The sequence below is a fragment of the Callithrix jacchus genome, chromosome X, assembly GCF_049354715.1.
Source record: "Callithrix jacchus isolate 240 chromosome X, calJac240_pri, whole genome shotgun sequence".
Taxonomy (NCBI): domain Eukaryota; kingdom Metazoa; phylum Chordata; class Mammalia; order Primates; family Cebidae; genus Callithrix; species Callithrix jacchus.
In genome coordinates, this window is record NC_133524.1 from 15,161,803 (window position 1) to 15,182,730 (window position 20,928).

General features: G+C 35.5%; 1 protein-coding gene across 5 annotated transcripts in view; it reads left to right on the forward strand.

Moving 5' to 3' along the window:
- MOSPD2 (motile sperm domain containing 2) overlaps window positions 1-20,928 on the forward strand; it is a 44,298-nt gene that overhangs the window by 12,986 nt on the left and 10,384 nt on the right. For all 5 annotated transcript variants that reach the window (XM_035287800.3, XM_078362796.1, XM_002762638.6 and 2 more), the window contains 7 exons: window positions 1,555-1,710; window positions 3,858-3,944; window positions 5,595-5,749; window positions 8,985-9,045; window positions 11,342-11,380; window positions 17,402-17,526; window positions 20,049-20,225. In XM_035287800.3, the coding sequence (XP_035143691.1) occupies window positions 1,555-1,710; window positions 3,858-3,944; window positions 5,595-5,749; window positions 8,985-9,045; window positions 11,342-11,380; window positions 17,402-17,526; window positions 20,049-20,225 (800 nt within the window). The remainder of the gene's footprint in view (window positions 1-1,554; window positions 1,711-3,857; window positions 3,945-5,594; window positions 5,750-8,984; window positions 9,046-11,341; window positions 11,381-17,401; window positions 17,527-20,048; window positions 20,226-20,928) is intronic.

A 20,928-nucleotide genomic window follows, 5' to 3' on the forward strand; every position in this document is an offset into this window, starting at 1 on the left:
GGTAAGCACCTTAAGAAAAGCTTAGTTCAAGTCCCATAAAAGTAATTGGTTTTGCATCAACCTAATACCGAACTCAGGGAAAATTTTATGGACGAGGGAGCATTGAAAGGAGACTTGCAAAATGGTAGCATCTGGATGTGCAGAGACAAGGAAAGTTCAGTTACAGAATAACAGAGCAAGGCAAGGAAGGAGGAATGTCTGCTATGCAAGTGTATGTGTGTGCAACTGATGAGAAATTATTTTTATTAGAAATGCTTATTCCAAGAAATTATTGGAAATGTTGGCCAGAGTCTGAAAATAGTAAATACATGGTCAGTTTTCCATAGGGACTGAATTGTTTTTACTGTTGTTGTTGTTGTTTGTTCTTTGCCCTTATTTTTTGTATTTAGTTAATTTTGTTTATTTTTACTTTTTTTGAGACAGTCTCACTCTGTCACCCAGGCTGGAGTGCAGTGGCAAGTCTCAGCTCACTGCAACCTCTACCTCCCAGGTTCAAGCAAATCTCTTGACTCAGCCTCCCTAGTAGCTAGGACTACAGGGTGTGCCTCTATGCCCAGCTAATTTTTGTATTTTTAGTAGAGATGGGGTTTCACCATGTTGGCTAGGCTGGTCTAGAACTCCTAACCTCAGGTGATCCACCCGCCTCAGCCTCCCAAAGTGATGGGATTACAGGCATGAGCCACCACACCCGGCCTAGTTAATTGTTTTTTAATGACACTTGCCAAAAAATGTCTTTTTAAAGTACAACTTAGCTATTTCTTTGCATATGAAATTTCTTTATTTTTCATTGACTTAAGAATTTCAAATTCAGATAACATCATTGATCTTCCCAGATGTTGGTGTATAGTTTTAGAGAGGGCTGTACCAAATATTTTACTCTGGTATAATTTTTAACATCTGTAATGGCTTACTTAAACCTGTAGTCTTGAGATAACTGTATTCTCCTCACACTTAGAAATTCCATCAGTCTTAGGCCATTTCTGTTGCTACAAAGGAATACCTGAAGTTAAGTGATTTATAAAGAAAAGAGGTTTATTTGGCCCATGGTTCTGCAGGCTATACAAGAAGCCTGGTGTCAGCATCTGCTTCTGGTCAGGACCTCAGGAATCTAGTACTCATGAGGTAAGGCAAAGGAAAGCAGGCATCACATGGTGAGAGAGAAAAGGCAAGAGAGAGGGAGAGGAGGAGGTACCAGGCTCTTTTCGACACTCAGATCTAGTGGGGACTGAGAGCAAGAATTCAGTCCTTGTCATGAGAATGACACCAAACCACTCATGAGGGATCCTCCCCATGACCCAAACACCTCCCACCAGGCCCCATCAACAACATTGGGCATTAGATTTCAAGAAGAGACTTGGTGGAAGCAAACAAATCATATCCAAACAATAGCACCGTCAGTCTTTTAAATAGCACTTTTATCTGAACTACATCCCTGAGTCTATCCTCAAATACCTTAACTTTGTCTTCAGAGTCTTTATTCTCCTTTGGCATTAGTGGTTATTTTTCACTGCAGAATTAATCTGACTTGGATGTTTATTACCGTTTTTTCCCTAGATAAGTCAGATAAATATGATGCACGTGATGTTGAAAGACTACAACAAGATGATAACTGGGTTGAAAGTTACTTATCTTGGAGACATAATATTGTAGATGAAACACTGAAGATGCTCGATGAGAGTTTTCAGTGGAGGAAAGAAATTTCTGTCAATGGTAAGCTGTTCAATTTAGCCTTGACTATAATATCTCCTGTGTAAATGGTATTGTTTTACATTTAATCATATATTTGCACATATTCTTAGCAGCCATCATAAACACCAGAAAATAATTATTTATAAAGATTCAGTAATACTTTCAAAGGAACAGCTTATGAGTCTTTAAGTAGGATTGTTCATAATGAAATCAGATCACTAGGAAGCAGACTCACACTCAGATTCCTTATTCACAGCAGAGTTTCCTAATCTGTGTTTAATTCAGTAGTATTAAGCAATAGCAAGACAACATGTTTGCTACTAGGCCTAGAAAAAAGGAGATACTGTACATTTTTCTCAGTTGTTGCCTATGGCTTTATCTCCACAGTTTCTTGTGCTAATAGGTGCTCCATATATAATTGGTGAATGAATGAGAGTCCCCAAAAAATGCAATCTTATCCCCAATGAAACCTATGTCAGTCTTCTCTTTGTTTTTATTTTTGTGGGTACATAGTAGGTATATATATTTGGGGTACCTCTACCCTTAACTTCTTAATTTCCAAGTTGGCTGCTAGATTGATTTTTTAAAAAAAAAAAAAAAAACAGGAGTTTCAAGGCTCAGAGTTTTATAAAGGTCTTCAAGTATATGAAGACCTGTTAGTTCTCTCCTCCAAAAAATTTAACAAGAAGAAACTGGCATAACTTCTGATTTCATTTAGACATAAAGCAGAATTTTCTGTCCTTGAGGATTATAACTTCTGAAGTGACTTTAGTCTGAAGACTTAATACAAAATAGTCAACAAATAAATCTAGAGCAGATACTCTCCTCACTCTTCATGCTTACAGAAGGAATCCCTGAGAAGGGGAGTAGTAAGAAATTATGATTGGAAATTTAACAACTTTAGGTAATTTCAACAGTGAAGCATTTATTAACCAAATATTTTATTTGGTTAATTAATAACCAGTTATTAACCAAATACTTGTTTTATATTTCTATTAAAGAAATAAGTCTGATATTTCTAAACCATTTAAGTACAGAATAAATGTTTAAACTCAACAATGCTTGTTTTCTTACATAGAATTGCTCTTTTCTGGTGGAAAATAGCAGAGATATGGTAAAAGGGGATAGGAAAAAATAAATCTTTGAAAGGTCTTAAGGAACTGCTGGTTGAAACAAAAGTGTTGGTATTTGCTGCCCTGCTATGTTGGTTCTTAGCCTCACCAAGAACTGTAGAGGCGCTTTGTCTTTTCCTCCTGCTGAAGTTCAAGTTCTCACATTTTTTTCTTTTCTTTGTTTATTGTTTATTTTATGTATTTTATTTTGAGACAGGGTCTTGCTCTGTCAGCCAGGCTAGATTGCCGTGCTGTGATCATTGCTCACTGTGGCCTTCAACACCTAGGCTCAGATGAGCCTCCTGTCTCAGCTTCCTGAGTAGCTAGGACAAAGGGCATGTGCCACTATGCCTGGCTAATTTTTATATTTTTATTTTAATTTTTGTAGAGAGGGAGTCTCGCTGTGTTGCTTAGGCAGGTCTCAAACTCCTGGCCTCAAATGATACTCCTGTGTTGGCCTCTCAAATTGCTGGGATTATAGGCATGAGTCACCATGCCTGGCCACATTTTTCTTGAAGTATTTTCCACTTTCCAAAAGGTTTTTAAATGCATTAAAATCTACTAGATACCAAACATTTTATTAGGTTGGTGTAAAAGTAATTGCAGAATTTGCCATTATGTTTAATGGCAAATACCACAGTTACGTTTGCACCAAACTAATAGAAAAATACCATTTTACTAAAGAAACCAAAGTAATATTTTTCTACTAATTCTGAGGCTGCAATGTGGATATTTACTGGAATGTTCTCTTGAAACTCTGGTAGTGATACTTGTTTTCAAGTCATTATGTGAAACAATCAAAATGTGGAAATGTATCCACATAAATAATGACATGTCAAGGGAAATGGAGTTTGCCCATTTTGGTCACCTGTGTCATTATTTAGTTTGTTTCCTCGGTAGGAAACACCACTTTCTATTGCCAGAGATTCTTTTTCTTGAATGTTTGAATACATTGTATCATTTTTAAATACAGAACTACTACATAACATTATCTTTATGAGTTTTAATTTTAAATCCCTAAATTACAAGTACTGATCAAAGCTTACCACTTTTTAGACCTTAATGAATCCTCCATTCCCAGATGGTTATTGGAAATTGGTGTTATTTATCTCCATGGTTATGACAAAGAAGGTAACAAATTATGTAAGTATATTTAATTTATGTACTGGCTTTTCAAGATTTTGAGATTGAGATATCTATCTCGACTGAATTAAGAACTGGCAGAACTTTCTCCATCTGTAGCACTCCTCAAGTCTTCTGCAATGAGGGATTGGCAGGACCGTCTTTATGGAGTGTTAAATACTTAGTAGCTGTGCATAGTGTTTGTGTTATAATAAAGTAGACAATAAAGGCACATGCTGCGTCCTATAGCATAAACAGTTATTTAACTCAGAGTCATTATCTTCTTTCTAATCTGACTGTGATATTAAAATTCAACTTAGTATTTTTATGGAGAATTTTTTTGACAGTCACTAACGGTTGCTAAATAGGCCTTTTGCAAGTCTCCCATAATCTCACTCTAGCTTTTTCTGAAATGTGTATTATAATGAAAGGAGCAGTAACAATCATCTCTTTTGTTCCAGTGACTCCCTTGTTACCCCTCTCTCCCACTTGCCCCAAATCCAGCCTGGTTTTATACCAAGGATGTGGCTTGGCAGGCGTGTTCAAGCCCCGTACTGAACAGATGTCCTGCACTTATCTTCACTTCCCCATAACACATGGTCTGTCCCTGCTTCAGCAATACTCTTTTTGCATTTTCTTCTTATGGCCACCTCCTTCTTTTCAACCCTTTTTTCTCATTTTTCTTCTTCTACCTGTCCCTTAAAGGTGTCTCCCAGGCATTCTGCTTCTTTTACTTTACAGCTTGGGTGATAATCATGAGCATCTTGGCAGCTTTAGCTACCTCACCTGACACAGTAATGACCCCACACTGTCCCCAGGCCACATGCACATACCTAGCTACCCACCAACTGGCCCCACCTGACTGTCAGCGGCCTTCAGCACAACATACAACTGAATATCCATGTCCCTCCACTTGCTCACTTTGTATTGCCCACCTCAGGCCCACTCATTGGCTCTTCCTCTAATATAGCTTCAATTTGGCCTTTTTTCCATCCTCACTAGCTACATCCTCAATTCAGTTTCTAACTATTACCCTTTTATATCTAGTCCCTTCCCAGGTCATACCTTGGTGGGTTTCCTTCTCTGCCTCCTCCACTCTACCCTCTGTGCTATTGCCTGAAAGGTGTTCTAAAATAGGAAAATAAAAACGCCCTAGAGTTTCACTGAGAGTCCTTAAAGTCCAGTTCTGTCCTCTTTAGCTTTTCCTCTCAGCACTCATCATATTTCGTCTTAGCTGCCACCACCTGAACAGTTTTCCATGTTCCACACACATGCATGGCATTGGCTCATGCCTCCATTACCCTGTATCAGTATCTTTCCTCTGGATGGAACATTTTCCCCAGCCCTTGACAAAACCAATGACTTTCTTTTTTGTTAAGCACAATGCAGAGCACATTTAGATTATTATCAAATAGTGTTTGTTCACCTGTACTTTTTTTTCCCTCTTACTTGCAAGTGAAATTTGTTCATTTCCTAAGGGAAAGAAATACAGTCTATCTCTGCTACTCTAAGTCTCCCAACTGCAACTGTTTCTCACAGAAAATAGGAAAGATGTTTTTGATCTCAGAAACAAAATGAATTATAAATGAAAAATGTCAAGGGAAAGGCAATATATATGTATAATAATATTATAATGCCATAAGTCTTTTTATTTTTATCTTCTGTTTAAAGTCTGGATCAGGGTGAAGCATCATATAAAAGACCAGAAAACCGTATTGGACAAAAAGAAGCTCATAGCATTCTGGTTGGAACGTTATGCTAAGAGGGAAAATGGGAAACCTGTAACAGTGATGTTCGACCTGTCAGAAACTGGAATAAACAGCATTGTAAGCATTTTTCATTCATTCTAAGTCAGTGTTTATCATGGCTTCCTCCCTTTCTCCTATCCTTGCTGCCAACCACATATTGCTGTAAAATTGAGCTAACCAAATTATATTAGGGATTTATTTTTTTTTGCCTTGCAATGTGAATGTAGTCAAACATGTAATAGGCTTTGCAAAGAATTAAATGTGCTTCTGTATTTGGCATTGAAACTGTCGATTTCCTAGAAATGTTCCTTGTTTGAGACACAGGATGGAGAGGTAGGATGTTGAGGCTGGCAAGGTATGAATCGATGTGTTAACTGAACTTTTATATCAAAGCTGATATCCTATAGCACCTGCTCCAATGTGTGGCCAGAGTAATATATTCAGGAAATATCAAGTAAGGTAATATATGATCTCAAATTTGTTATATTCATTCCATGTTTTACAGTTGCAAGATAGTCACATGAGTTTTGCACATATAACATTTAGTGATTTTATTGAGTGTTTTGGTTTGCTTGTTTGGATTTGTTTTCTATCTGTTTGATTTGTTTAGCTTTGGAAACCAGCTTTCTTCAGGTGATTTTGCCAAGCTTGAAAAATAAGTAAAGCCTACCAGCCTTTACTTTGGGTCCTTGTGACCTTAGTGATACCTACAAACCCTTCAGCAGCAATTGAGATCACTTGGCACATTTATTCTAACTACTGTCTCTTATATTTAATCTGTAGCTGATTCTGATAGCAGTAATGTATTCGCAAACGTGTTCCAGGCAGTGTTGAAATCTTTTTGGAATTCCATTTGGCAAAGTATGTTAAGAACCTTAAAGTGTTTATATTTATACTCCTTGCCTGGTAACCAACTTCTGAAAATCTGTTTTAAAGAAACAATGCTGAGTACAGAGAAAGCACCATACATCAAAATATTTTCTCAGTGTCATTTAAAATAATGAAAAATTAGAGAAAAATGTAAATGTTCAACATGATGAAATGACAAATTATGGTATTTCTAATTGATGGAGTATGTTAAGCTATGTAAAATGGTGTTTATAAGGAATTTATAGCAACATTGGCGAGCGTGCTTTTTTCTGAGATGAAAAAACCTGTATGATTATACGTACTTTAATATGTATGTATACTATACCATGGCAATGCATAGCCCAACAAAGGAAACCGTAGACATAACAAACAAAAAACAGGCTACAGAGAACTGCTAACAAGAGCTTGTTTGGGGTGGTGGGACCACAAATTTTTTTTCATGTTTCTATTTCTCTTTTTATTTTTCAAGGATCCAATGCCCTGGAGTTTTCCAGCCTAGTTTCCATATCAGTGGGTTTTAAATTAGAGAGTAAATTATTTTATATCAAAAATTAAAATCAATTTGCCTAGATAAATAAACAGTCCATAAAAATATATTATGATTCCATTATCCTTTGGATATGATAGTTTCCTAATTATTAACCCAGAATCATGAAAAATAAATGTTAATGTTTTTTGTTGCCACATATAGGGACAGAGAATTGACTTGAACTGTTTTATTTTTTCAAGCTACTTATATGATTTCTCACCATCTTCAATTTGTAAATAAGGTATATTTGCACTACTAAGTATTTAAGTCATTAATGTTTTAAAATATTTGAATCTTACTGAATAATTTATTTTTATAAATGACCCTTTCATGATTCACAATGAATTTAAGTGAGCTTATAAAGATGTCTACAAAATCTCAAGGCAAAAAATAAGGAAATCATTTGTTAGAGTTGGAACACCAGTTTGGCTCTAAGCTTTCAGCTACCTGCCTAAAAGAAATGCAATCATTTATTAAAATTATTCAGTGGCCATAATTTACAACCAGTGTCTTAGAAGTACATCCATTCCTAATACTTGAACTAGAAAGTCTTTCATGGGTCCTCAAAGGGACATTTTACAAAATAATGAATAACAGCCTCAAAAACATCCTTACAGAATGCTGAGCAATAGGGTTGATGGAGCTATTTCTTGTAGTCTCCATTAATAGAATACACCAGTGGCATTTTATCAGATCCACTTGAATTAGCAGTAACTCAAGATTTTATAAAGAAGGATATTCAATTAAATAAATGATAGAAACAAGAAAGAATGTTAGACCAACACTATTTAGACAAAGTCTCTGGGGGCCATAAATTATAAACTAGGTAACCAAATTTTTATATAACTGGTTCTTTTCACCTATTTCCTTTGACTGTTACTTAACTACCAATTTTGAAAACTCCATGCACGGTGGCTGTAATGATTATTTAACAAAGGTATTATTACATATTAGGATTTATCCCTTACCAAATAATTAAGATTAAGGACGCCTTCTTTTAGTTTACTGCAATTAAAGATGCTACAACTAACATGCCAGGGATGAATTTATAGACTCTCATCTCTAGGACAACCCACCTTGACAGTAATTATGATTGATTTCAGTTTGCTTGGTTATATCTTTCGTCCCACAGTCTTTATAAGATGGCCAATCAGAATTAGTGAATCATTGTGTGGAGTGAAATGACCCATGGAAGTGATAACCTTAAGGACCTAATTTCCTGTTGCTGTGCAGTAGAACCAACCAGATAGCTACGTTTGTAGTCTCCCAGAAATCAGAATCAGTGAACAACACTTGAATATAAACTAAAAAACTAATTCTAGGTCTCTAAATAAAATGAAAAAAGCCAGAAATGGAGGAGCTACAGCAGGCCAATATGATTAGATTAAGTATTGTGTTAAACAAGGGTAGATAAAATTTATTGACACTATTATGAGATGTAAGAATTAGGATTAAAAAGTAAATATATGAGAATTTACATACATATGTATTATCATTCCAAGTAGTCAGATTATAAACTGTATACTTGTTTCAATAATTCTTTATTCAACAGATTTTTAGAATTTCTCTATGGAGATTGGTTTTAGATCCATTTTATGCCCAATTGCCTTAGCAGCCTGAAGTATGTAACTAGTTTGAGGTAACGTGAATAATTTTTTTTTAGCTTTTTTTGTGAATAATTTTTAAAACATCACTAAGCATCTAGTTTCTTCAAGTAATATTAGGGCTTATTATTGTAAATAGCTTAATGATCTGTAACCTTAATCCTTGGGAATATAGATTTTTACATATGAGCTCATATTTTAAAGAATTTAATAATTGTCTCATTTGTATTTAATAATTTATCACCTTTAGAAATGTGCAATTTTAAGTTCTTTAATGTGGACAGTCTTAAAGATTTAATCTTTATTTTAGGACATGGACTTTGTACGCTTTATCATCAACTGCTTTAAGGTTTATTACCCTAAATACCTCTGTAAGTAACTTACTCCTTTATAAAAATATAACATATTGAAACTGTAGACAATGTCTGAGAATTGTGGAGCCTTATGTTATTATAGACTTTCAGACCTGAAACTTTGTTTTCTGATGAAGAATTTTAAATATGTTCATGGATATTATTTCAATACATACAGAGGAAAGTTTTTCATAAGTATTCATTGTCCTTCACAGTTAATTTTAGGAGTTTAAGTTCTAAACCATATATATGGTATTCTATAACACACACACACACTCACGCACATAGGTACATAAAAGCACACATTTATTTTAAGATTATCTCATTTTTACTAATATTTCAATTTAGAAATTCATTTCAAATAGTATTTATTTTAAGAAACTTCTTGCATACAAGAAGAGATAAGCAGTAGTGATAAAGTACACTCTATGATAAGCAATGTTGATATGTTAAGTACACTGGTACCAATTGCTACTTAAAAATTGTAATTAAGAAAATGCTTGACTAGAAGTTACTACAGTTGAATCTGGTGTTTGGAGTTTGATTGTTTATAATTGTGACTATTGTATTAATTACCTGAATGAAGCACTCCTAAACCTTATATACTCTATATTTTACTTGTTGAATTTGTATGATGGGTTCCCCCTAGGGAAGTCAAGATGCCAGCTCACATAAACAGTCAAGTATATTTAACCCCAGTGGTTTAAAACTGAAAACAGAAGAGAGGCAACAGGGACATCAGAAAATGGGAATTTACAGATCTGCCTGAGCGTACTCCTAGTAAACAGCAAATTAGGTCTTTTGGAACTTGTGACTCAGGTGACATAAAATCCCTAAATTGCCTTAATTTGGCATATTCATTTTATTGTTGTTAATGTGAAGTGAGAAATAGACAAATATCATAATGGATATCAAGGGTCAGTGCCACCCCTAGCTCTATACTCTCATCTTTTCGGAGAGAGTATTCATGAATATTTTTAGGTAAAAAAGAATGATTAATAGTGTCCAGTTTGGGGAACCTGTACTATCTTCGGTTCCTATGGATTTGTCCTGTATCTGGCACATACCCTGATTCTTTAAGGCTCCCAAACAGTGCCAGTCATTGGTCAGGAGGGAGTCACTATGCCATCGCTTTAGTTTGTTGCTCTTATGGACAAAATGAAAAAAATGTCCACTTAATCATTGAAATATCTAAAGGAGTTTGTGAAGAGCCACTTCTCAATAGTATAAATATTATTATTACTTTATAAAATACATCTGAGATTCATTTGAGAGGACAATTAAAAAGTTAATAAATCTATATAAAGATGAATTGTAATACTATTCATCTTAATTAACTAGAGATTATATATATATAATATATATATATATATTCTACCTACATAATGTAGTTTTATAGACATTGAACTTCATGGAATCTTAATTGATTATGCTTCAAAATCTGTCATGAAAAATAACTATCATATCTTAAAATCTTGAGTTCACATCATTTTCAGCATATCCCAGATGAAGGCTGGGATACTAAGCACCAGGGTGCCTCTTTACAGATGCCTTTTTCCTTAGATGTACTTTACTTGTCCTACATCAATACAACCACCCTAGGAGGTTCTCTGCTCAGAGAAGAGTGAAATTACATTTTGATTCCTCTGGAATAGAAGAATGAATTGAATCTCAAAACTTTGCAGTTTCTGGTTCTTTCTCACAGTTGTTAATAGGGCTGTTTAGTATCTTCAACTCAGTGTGTAAATAATACTTCTGAATACTTTGGAATTATTAGTTTCCTGGAGCTCATGATATAAAATGAAAATAATTTTTGTTTCTTAAAACATAGTGATGTTTTAAAAGGGGAGGGGCAACTGTGAGACTAGTTTAACAATATAATCTCTAGAAAATTATAATTCAAACCATAAATTAGGCCTGGAAATGTTTTTAAAGTTCAGTGGCCTCAGCAATACTGACATGCCACATCCAAAGACTCCATTTATCCACTTAACTGTTTTCTTTTGTACCTCTCTGCAAACAACAAAAGCAGTGAATGACAATAGAACAGGCTGTTTACCAGAGGACAGTGACAGTGCGCTATTGATTTCTCACAAGTCCCCCTCCTAGGCTGGCACCTCACCATTGTGATATGCTAGTTCAGTTCCAGCAGCGCATGGAATACTATTCATGATACTATTCACTGAATTAGAGCTCAGTCAACAAGCTCAGTCTATACTTACATTTAGGTGACCAATTTTTCCTAGGCCAGGTTTAAGTGATACTATTATAGAGGTACAAATTCACATTCAATTAATTTTTTTTCATCTTTCAGCAAAAATAGTGATCTTTGATATGCCTTGGTTAATGAACGGTGAGTATATTATTTATACCTTCTTAAAACAAAATGTCAGCTTTTCTTTTACTTTGCAATTTAGCCATATTTCTACAGTTGTTTTAAAAAATGTTTATATTTTTCTCTGCATGCACTTTTAAGAGACTGAAGCTAGAACACTCAAAGTTTATTCCTGAGCAAACAGAGCTAATATGCTATACCCAGGATCTGGGGGCACCCATTATTCTTTAAAAGCAGCCTTGTCGGGCATAGTGTTGCATACCTACAGTCCTAGCTACTCAGGAGGCTGAGGCAGGAGGATCACTTGAGCCCATGAATTTGAGGCCAGCCTAGGCAAATAATGAGACCCATCTCTTAAAAAAATTAGCCTCAAAATATTCAACCGTTAAGCTAATACTGTAGTCAGAAGCCTCAATTTGTCATACACAGATAAGGTATGTCACAAACACAGGCCTTGTCTAGGTTTTCTCATGGGTTTCAGGTATTGAGGAAGAAGGTGGAATCAGTCTGAAACTCACCCCAAATCACTGTAGTAACATGACCCTTCTGATAGTCATGCTATATTTTTTGGTAACATTTTTTTGAAGAAGCCGTTGATAAGCCGTTTTGACCAACTTTATTTGTGTTTGCAAAAGTCAGTTGTTACATAGAAAGCAATAGAGAAAATCAACAACTCCAAAACTTGGTTCTTTGAAAAATGCAACAAAATTGACAAACCTTTAGCTAAGAAAGAAAAAAAGGAAAGACTCAAATTATTAATATCTGTAATGAAAGAAGGGACCATGACTATTGGCCTTATAGAAATAAAAAGGTCTATAAGGGGATACTGTGAATAATTATATGCAAAGAAATTAGATAACCTATGTGAAGTGAACAAATTCTTAGAAAGACACAAGCTACTGAAACTGATTCAAGAAAAATCAGAATAGAAGTACAAAAAAGGAAGTTGAATTAGTAATCAAAAACTTCCCACGAAGAAAAGCCCAGGCCCAGATGGCTTCACTGGTAAATTATGTGAAATATTTAAAGAAGACTCAACATGAATCCTTCACAAATTCTTCCAAAATATAGAAGAGGAGGGAATACTTTCCAACTTATTTGATAGTTATCACCATAATATATAACCATAATACCAAACATCACAGGAAAAGAAAACTACAGACTGGTATTCCTTATGAAAATAGATGCAACAGTCCTCAACTAAGTATTAGCAGATTGAATCCAGCAGCATATAAAAGGGATTATACACCATGACCAAGTGGGGTGTATCTCAGGAATGCAAAGTGGGCTCAAGATGTGGAAATCAATTAATGTAACCCACCATATTAATATAATGACGGGGAAAATGACATGATCATCTCAAGAGACACAGAAAAAGCATTTGACAAAATCTAGTACCCTCTCATGATAAAAGTACTCAACAAACTAGCAACATAAGGTGCAAAGAGTTCTAACAACTCTCAAGTTAGACCACAGTAGTCCACAGAAGACCACCCTCATTTCTGACACAAACTGCAAGTTCAGGAGGTGTTCAAAATTGCCCTCAGGTCTGATCATTCTAGTGAAAGACTCAGAACTCACTGAAAATTATTATATTCACAATTATGGTTTATTAAAGGTCTTTCCCTGTAATTTAGATTAAGGTCAACCAAGGAAAGTAAACTCTAGGGCAGAGTCCAGGGAATTACCAAATGTAGCGCATATTACTTCACTGGCATCAATTTGTGGCAATGTGCATGGAGTTTGTTAACCTGGGAAGCTCACCCAAGCCTCAGTGTTCAGAGTTTTTATTGGAACTCCATTATGTAAGCATGATTAATTACCCATGTGGTTGATCTTAGTCTTCAATCTCCCCCAGGGTCTACTGATACCATCCAACCCAAACCTCTACCCTGAATCACATTGTTGCTCCTACCCTAAGTCACATTGTTCCAGTGTCCCTCAAGGCCCCCAGACAAACAAAGACAATCCTATCAGGCATGAAGATTGCCTCTCAGAAGCTGAGGAAAAAGGCCAGACCTCTCTCTTTGGATAAGGCTAATCCTTCACAGAAGAGAACTTCCTCCACCTGTTTATAAAGGGCATATATGAAAAACCTGAATCTATGAAAACCCATAGCTAACAACCTACTTAGCAGGGAAAGAATGGATGCTTTCCCCCTAAGATCAGGAACACAACAAAGCTGCCTGCTCTTAGCATTTCTATTAATAAAAGAAGTTCAAGACATAGACACTGAAAATTACAAAACATCATTTTGGTAAATTCAAGACATACATAAATAAAGACATCTTGTTAATGGATTGGAAGACTTAATACAGTCTCTTTTCAGTATCCATGGGAGACTGGTTCCAGAAACCCTCCCCTACCACCACCACAGACTCCAAAATCCTTGAATGCTCAAGTCCCTCATATAAAATGGTATAGTATTTGCATGTAACTGACACACATCTTCCTGTATAACTTTTTTATTTTTTTTTTTGAGATGGGTCTCATTCTGTCACCTAGGCTGGAGTACATTAGCATGATCTTGGCTCACTACATCCTCTGCCTCCCAGGTTCAAATGATTCTCCTGCCTCAGCCTCCCAAGAAGCTGGGACTACAGGCACCCGCCACCACACCCAGCTAATTTTTGTACTTTTAGTAGAAACAGGGTTTCATCATGTTGGCCAGGCTGGTCTGGTCTTGAACTCCTGACCTCAAGTGCTCCTCCTGCCCCGGCCTCCCAGAGTGCTGGGATTAAGGCATGAGCCATCACACCTGGCCCCTCCCATATACTTTAAATCATCTTTATATTATTTATGATACCGAACATAATGTGCTATATAATTATTCTACTCTATTGTTTCTTATTTATATTTTTGTCATTTTTTTAATATTTTCAATTGCGGTTGGTCAATCAAAAATCCATGGATGTGAAACCTGCGGATATGGAGGGCCAACTGTCTTGTTAAGATGGCAACACCTCCCTAATTGATCCACTGATTCAGTGAAGTCCCTGTCAAAAGCCCAGCTGCCTTTTTTGCAGAAATGGATATGCTTGTCCTAAAATTCATATGAAAATGCAAGAAACCCAGAGTAGTCAAATCTTGAAACACAGAATTGGAGGACTTACACTTCCTGATTTCAAAATTTACTACAAAGCTACAGCAATCAAGATATTGGCAGGTATGGGTATAAGGATAAACACATAGATCAATGAAATTGAATTGAGGGTCCAGATGTAAGCCCTAATGTTTATTATGGTCAGTTGATTTTTTTTTTTTTTTGAGACGGAGTTTCGCTCCTGTTACCCAGGCTGGAGTGCAATGGCGCGATCTCGGCTCACCTCAACCTCTGCCTCCTGGGTTCAGGCAATTCTCCTGCCTCAGCCTCCTGAGTAGCTGGGATTACAGGCACGCGCCACCATGCCCAGCTAATTTTTTGTATTTTTAGTAGAGATGGGGTTTCACCATGTTGACCAGGATGGTCAGTTGATTTTTTCCACAGTGGTACTAAAACAATTCAGTAGAGAAATATAGCTTTTTAAATAAAAGTAGCTAGGACAACTGGATATCCACATTCAAAAGAATGAAGTTGGACCCTATCTCACATCATATATAAAAATTAAAATGGATCAGTTATCTAAATGTAAGAGCTAAATCTCTTAGAAGAAAACAAAGGAGTAAATACTTGTGCTTGGATTGGGCAATGGTTTCTTAGATATGACAACAAAAGCACAAGCAACAAAGGAAACAAACAGATAACATTGGACTGCATTAAAATTGAAAACTTGTCCCTTCAAGGACACTAACAAGTAGGTAAAAAGACAATTCTCAGAATGGAAGAAATCATTTACAAACAATATATTTGATGACGGACTTATTCTAGAATATGTAAAGAACTCTTACAATGCAACATGAAAAAGACAAGTGACTGGGCATCTTGACTCACACCTGTAATCCTAGCACTTTGGGAGGCCAAGGTGGGCAGATCGCCTGAGGTCAGGAGTTCGAGACCAGCCTGGCTAACATGGTAAAACCTTGTCTCTACTAAAAATACAAAATTAGCCGGGCATGGTGGCATGCACCTGTAATCCCAGCGACTCAGCAGGATGAGGCAGGAGAATCACTTGAACCCCAGAGGCAGAGGTTGCAGTAAGTCAAGATCGCACAATTGCCCTCCAGCCCAGGCAACAAGAGAGAAACTCTGTCTCAAAGGAAAAAATAAAGACAACCCAATTATAAACGAGTGAAAGATTTGAATAGGTGTTTTTCTGAAGAAGATAAACAAATGGACAATAAGCACATAAAGAGATACTGAGCATCAGTAATCATTAGCGAAATGTAAGTCAAAACTAAGTGAGATGTGATTTCACACCCACTAGGATGGCTAGAATCAAAAAGACACAATAACAGGTATTGGCAAGGATGTGGAGAAATTGGAAGCCTCACACACTGCTGGTGAAAATGTTAACATCATATGGCCACATTAGAAAACAGTTTTGGTAGCTAAACATAAAATTACCATATGACCCAGAATTGTATTCCTTAGTCTACAGAAAAACCTGTACACAAATGCTCATAGAAGCATTAGTCATAATAACAAAAAGTGGAAACAGCCTAAATAGTTGCTGAATGGATAAATATTGCATATCTATAAAATGGACAATTATTCAGTCATAAAAGGGAATTAAGTACTGATACATGCTACATTATGAATGAACCTTGAAAACATGCCAAGTGAAGAAAGCCAGTAGAAAAAGCCACACGATGTATGATTGCATTTATATAAAATTCCAAAATAAGCAAATCCATGAAGACAGAAAATAGATTAGTAATCGCTGAGGACTTGGAGAAGGAGGCATAAAGAGAGATTGCCATATAAAGGTTCTTTTTGGTGTGATGAAAATGTTCTAGGTTAGATTGTGGTGATAGTTGCACAATTCTGTGAATATACTAAAAACCATTGACTTGTATAAAGGGGGAATTTTATGGCATGTAAATTATATCTCAATAAAGTCATGAAAAATTAAATTTAGCACATTAATTCAAGTAGTATAGCTTCAAACATGTCAACTCACAAAACACTTTAAATTGAAATTAATGAAAATTTACAAAGAAAGAAAAACCAAAAAAAGAAATGAAATTAATGAACATTTAGGTGTTATGTAAAAAAACTTATAATTAGCCAAAATAAAAATGTAATTCTCTGAACTACTTAATGTTTATCATGCTGTTCTTATTTTGTTTTTTAATTGACAGTTTTGCAAATTTAATGTAGTATTTCTCTTTTAATTTCTTAAAAATGTACTTAGAATATCACAGTAGAAATGAGGTTTAAAAATTAAGTATAAATAAGAAATGACATGACAGAACAAGATTGTAATTACCAAACAGCTGTGTTTGGTAACAGAACAGTGCACTTCGTGCCACTGCACTCCAGCCTGGGTGACAGAGTGAGACTCTGTCTCAAAAAAAAAAAAGAAGTTTATCTTTGAGATTCTGTAAGTTCCCCAGTTATATAAACTGCAAGGGCTGGGAGAGAGGCAGAGAAGTTTATGGTTAGAAAGGAAGTCTGGATCCAGCTCACACTTACAGTGAGAAGGGCTGTTTCTTTCTTTCTCTTCCCGACTCGCTGTTTAAGAAGGTTTTTCAGATTGAGAGTTTATCAGAACCATAAGGTAAATTACTCCTTCCGTACTATTATGCAGTTATTTCCTGAATTATATTGCTGTTTGATTCAGTGTCTAGAAATCTAAATAGCTGGGATCATTGATGGATTTGTTCAGAGGCTAAAACCCTGATAAGTTTATTAATGAACATCAGGGTAATTTAATCTTCCTGAATCCTCACAGAACATTTGAAACCCGTAAGGGAGAGCCACAATGTAAACACCTACAGAAATTAGAGAATGTTAATTAGGTACAACATCAGGTAAAGATAAATATTAACAGATTATAGCCCAAACTGATTTTCAGAAGACCTGGGTTAGCACTTATGGCAAATTAATTGAGAAGAGGAATGAAGAGAATTTTAATGAAGTGACTGCTTTTTCTTCAGCTGCTTTCAAAATTGTGAAAAGCTGGCTTGGTCCAGAAGCAGTGAGCTTGCTGAAGTTTACAAGCAAAAATGAAGTCCAGGACTATGTCAGTGTAGAATACCTGCCTCCCCACATGGGTGGAACTGTAAGTATAATATTTGAAACTTGTTTATAAAACAATACTGGGTAATGGCACATTAGGATGTATACTTTCCTCAAGGAAAAAAAGAAAAGGAGTATCACAACACACAAAGAAATATCACAGATACCCCAAAATAGTAAGTAGTGTTACATACAATTTTAAAGTGTTAAAGTTGTTATTTTTTTATGTTTAATAGGCAATATATTTATGTGATTCTAAACTAAAGAATATTCAGAAGAATAATCAGAAATAAATCTTCAGTAAAAATGTCTCCTCCTACTTACATTTCCAACCACCATATTCCCCTCCCCAGCTGAATTTCTTGTATTAATATGCAGGGATATATGTTACCTATATAAACAAATAAATATAGTATATAATTCTTCCTTCCTCTCATCTCTTCTAAACAGTTCGTGCATTTATGTGCTAGTGTGCATCCTGCTTTTCTTTTCACAGTATGTCTTATCATTCCAAATCAATATGTAGCAGGTTTTCATAATCTTGTTTATGGCTGCATAGTATTCTACTATCTAGACATAAGTTAGTGAATTTCCTCTTGATGTGTCTTTAGTGTGCCTCTAATTGCTTGCTGTTCAACAGGCGTTTTAGTTAAAATGTACTATTAGGCATATACTACCAAGAATTTTTTGAACTGATTTTCACTACTTATAAACTGTACAACTTATAGACTTGCTATACTTTGGATTATCTTGATAATATTTCACTTTTTTGATTTTTTGCAATCTATTTTGTATACTGCCTGCCTGGCAAAATTGTATTCAATCAGAACTAGCAAGAGGAATAGTTTTGGTATGTCCTTCTGTTTATTGTCTTTGATTAGAAAAGACCTGATATTTTTAATTTGAAATCCGCTTCTTTTTTATTCTGAGGCTTTATATTTCACATTTTAACGTAGAAAAACCAAATATAGTTTATATCGGGTGCTATGCTTGATTTAAAATGTGATTTTATTTGATTTACTTTTAACAATTTGCTCATAAAATTGTTATATCCTAAATAATTATAATCATATAATTCATAACATTTTAAATGATGTTAATTTTATGTATAGAAAAGGTTATTTTATTTCCCCTCTGTTCTTAGTGATATGTTTCTTTAGAATTACAATCAAAATTATAGTAGCACTATTTTTTTTTTTTTTTGGAGACAGAGTCTCACTCTTGTCACCCAGGCTGGAGTCCAGTGGCATGACCTTGGCTCATTACAACCTCCACCTCCGGGTTCAAGCGATTCTCCTGCCTCAGCCTCCCAAATATTTGAGACTAAAGGCACACACCACCACACTCAGCTAATTTTTCTAATTTTAGTAGAGACAGGGTTTCACTGTATTGGTCAGGCTGGTCTCAGACTCCTGACTTCAAGTGATCTACCTGCCTCGGCCTCCCAAAGTGCTGGGATTACAGGTTTGAGCCAGCGTGCCCAGCTACTATTTTTTAACATTAATTTTTGAGAATTTTTTCAAAGAGTAATACATATGCATGACTTTTTTATAAAGTAAACACAGTACCAGAAATTGAAAAGTATAACAGTACCATGAAAACTACATCTCCTTTCCTAGGTCAGTGCCCACTGCCACCCTCTAGAGATGGTCACCACTAAGTTTTCTATCCCTCTGGAGTTACCTATTAAAGTTTTTTACACAGATGGTCACATACCATATATATTGTCCAGTGGACTTTTTTCACATCCTTTATTTTGTAGGTTATACCATATTGATTCACAGAAGTCTATCTCATTTGTAAACCATGGCAGTATATTCCATTGTGTGGATGGATATAACATCATTTATTTAATCACTCCTCTTTTGAAGGACTGCACTGCTAGTTGTATTCTAATTTTTGCCATTACTAGTTTTCCTGCAGTGAATATCCTTGTAATAACTCTTAATATCTGGGTACAGCAAAAATCAGTAAGTATAGTTTTTAATTTTGATAGCTGTTGCCAAATTTTCTCTAAAGAGATTGCATCCATTTACCAATAAGGTGTGAGAATTCTTGAACCACCTCCTTGCCAGCATCATACGTTCTCATTTTTGTAAGCATTGCCAGTCTCAGGTAAATGTCATTTTAATTTGCATTTCTTATAAGTGATACTGAAAACTTTTTTATGATTCAAAAGACAATTTTCTTTCTTTTTCAATGTATTCTGTATCCATTTTTTGTGTTGTTCTAGAACTATATGGTTCTTAAAAAATACATACACACACACACACACACACACACACACACACCATATACATTTAAAGCTTTATCCATCCGAAATCCTTTCTGGTGTAGAGAGTGAGCTACAGATCTAAGGTGATTCTGTCTAGATGGCTAGCCAATTGTCCCACACCACTTATTGCTGTTTTCCTTTCTGGTTTGAAATGCTTCCTTTATTTTAAATTTCATGATCTAATGAAGTCTGTTTTCTTGGCCAGATTAATGAACTGTAAATCTACTAAGATATTTATTTCTCTACCTACCATTTATTTAGTAGGCTCATGTGAAATTATTTTCTTGTAGGATCCTTTCAAATACAGCTATCCACCACTAGTAGATGATGACTTTCAGACACCATTGTGTGAGAATGGGCCTATTACCAGTGAGGATGAAACTTCAAGTAAAGAAGACATAGAAAGTGATGGCAAGGAAACATTGGAAACAGCTTCTAATGAAGAACAAACAGCTCTTCCAAAAAAGGTAATTTTATAAATAAAATGAAACTGAATCACAAGATGTGGTCTATCCCCAGTTCTGCCACTAGCCAGCTATTTGATTTTGGGTAATTCACTTAACCTGCTATGCTTCCACATTTTTGTGTATAAAAAGAAAGAGGAAGAATGGGATTACCAGACAAAAAGCACCACCTCAGTGTAGTTAAGACTTTTCCAGGCCAGCCCCTATGTCTCCTACCTGTAATCCTAGTACTTTCTGAGGCTGAGGTGGAAGGATCACTTGAGCACAGGAGTTTGAGACCAGCCTGAGCAACATAGGGAGGCCCTGTCTCTATAAAAAATAAAAAATTAGTCAGGCCTGATAATGACTCTGCACACCTGTTGCCCCAGGTGGGAAGATCGCGTGAGCCCAGGAGGTCGAGATTATAGTAAGTCATGATTGTGCCACTGCACTCTGGCCTGGGTGACAGAGTGAGACTTTGTCTCAAAATAAAATAAAGGCTGATTCCATGCTTTTGTATAAAAAATAGCATAACACATCTAGAAGTAATTGTTTTATCTAACTTTTTTTGTCTAAAAGTAATTAATTTAAAACTTTACTTTGATTTAGTTCCTTTCTCTAGTTTTTAAAAGAGCACTTTGTAGTCGTGACTTTTTATAAGTAATCAGGGACTTGATAGAAGGATAAATTACAATGTTATAATTTAGAAAAAAATTAAAGACTCTTA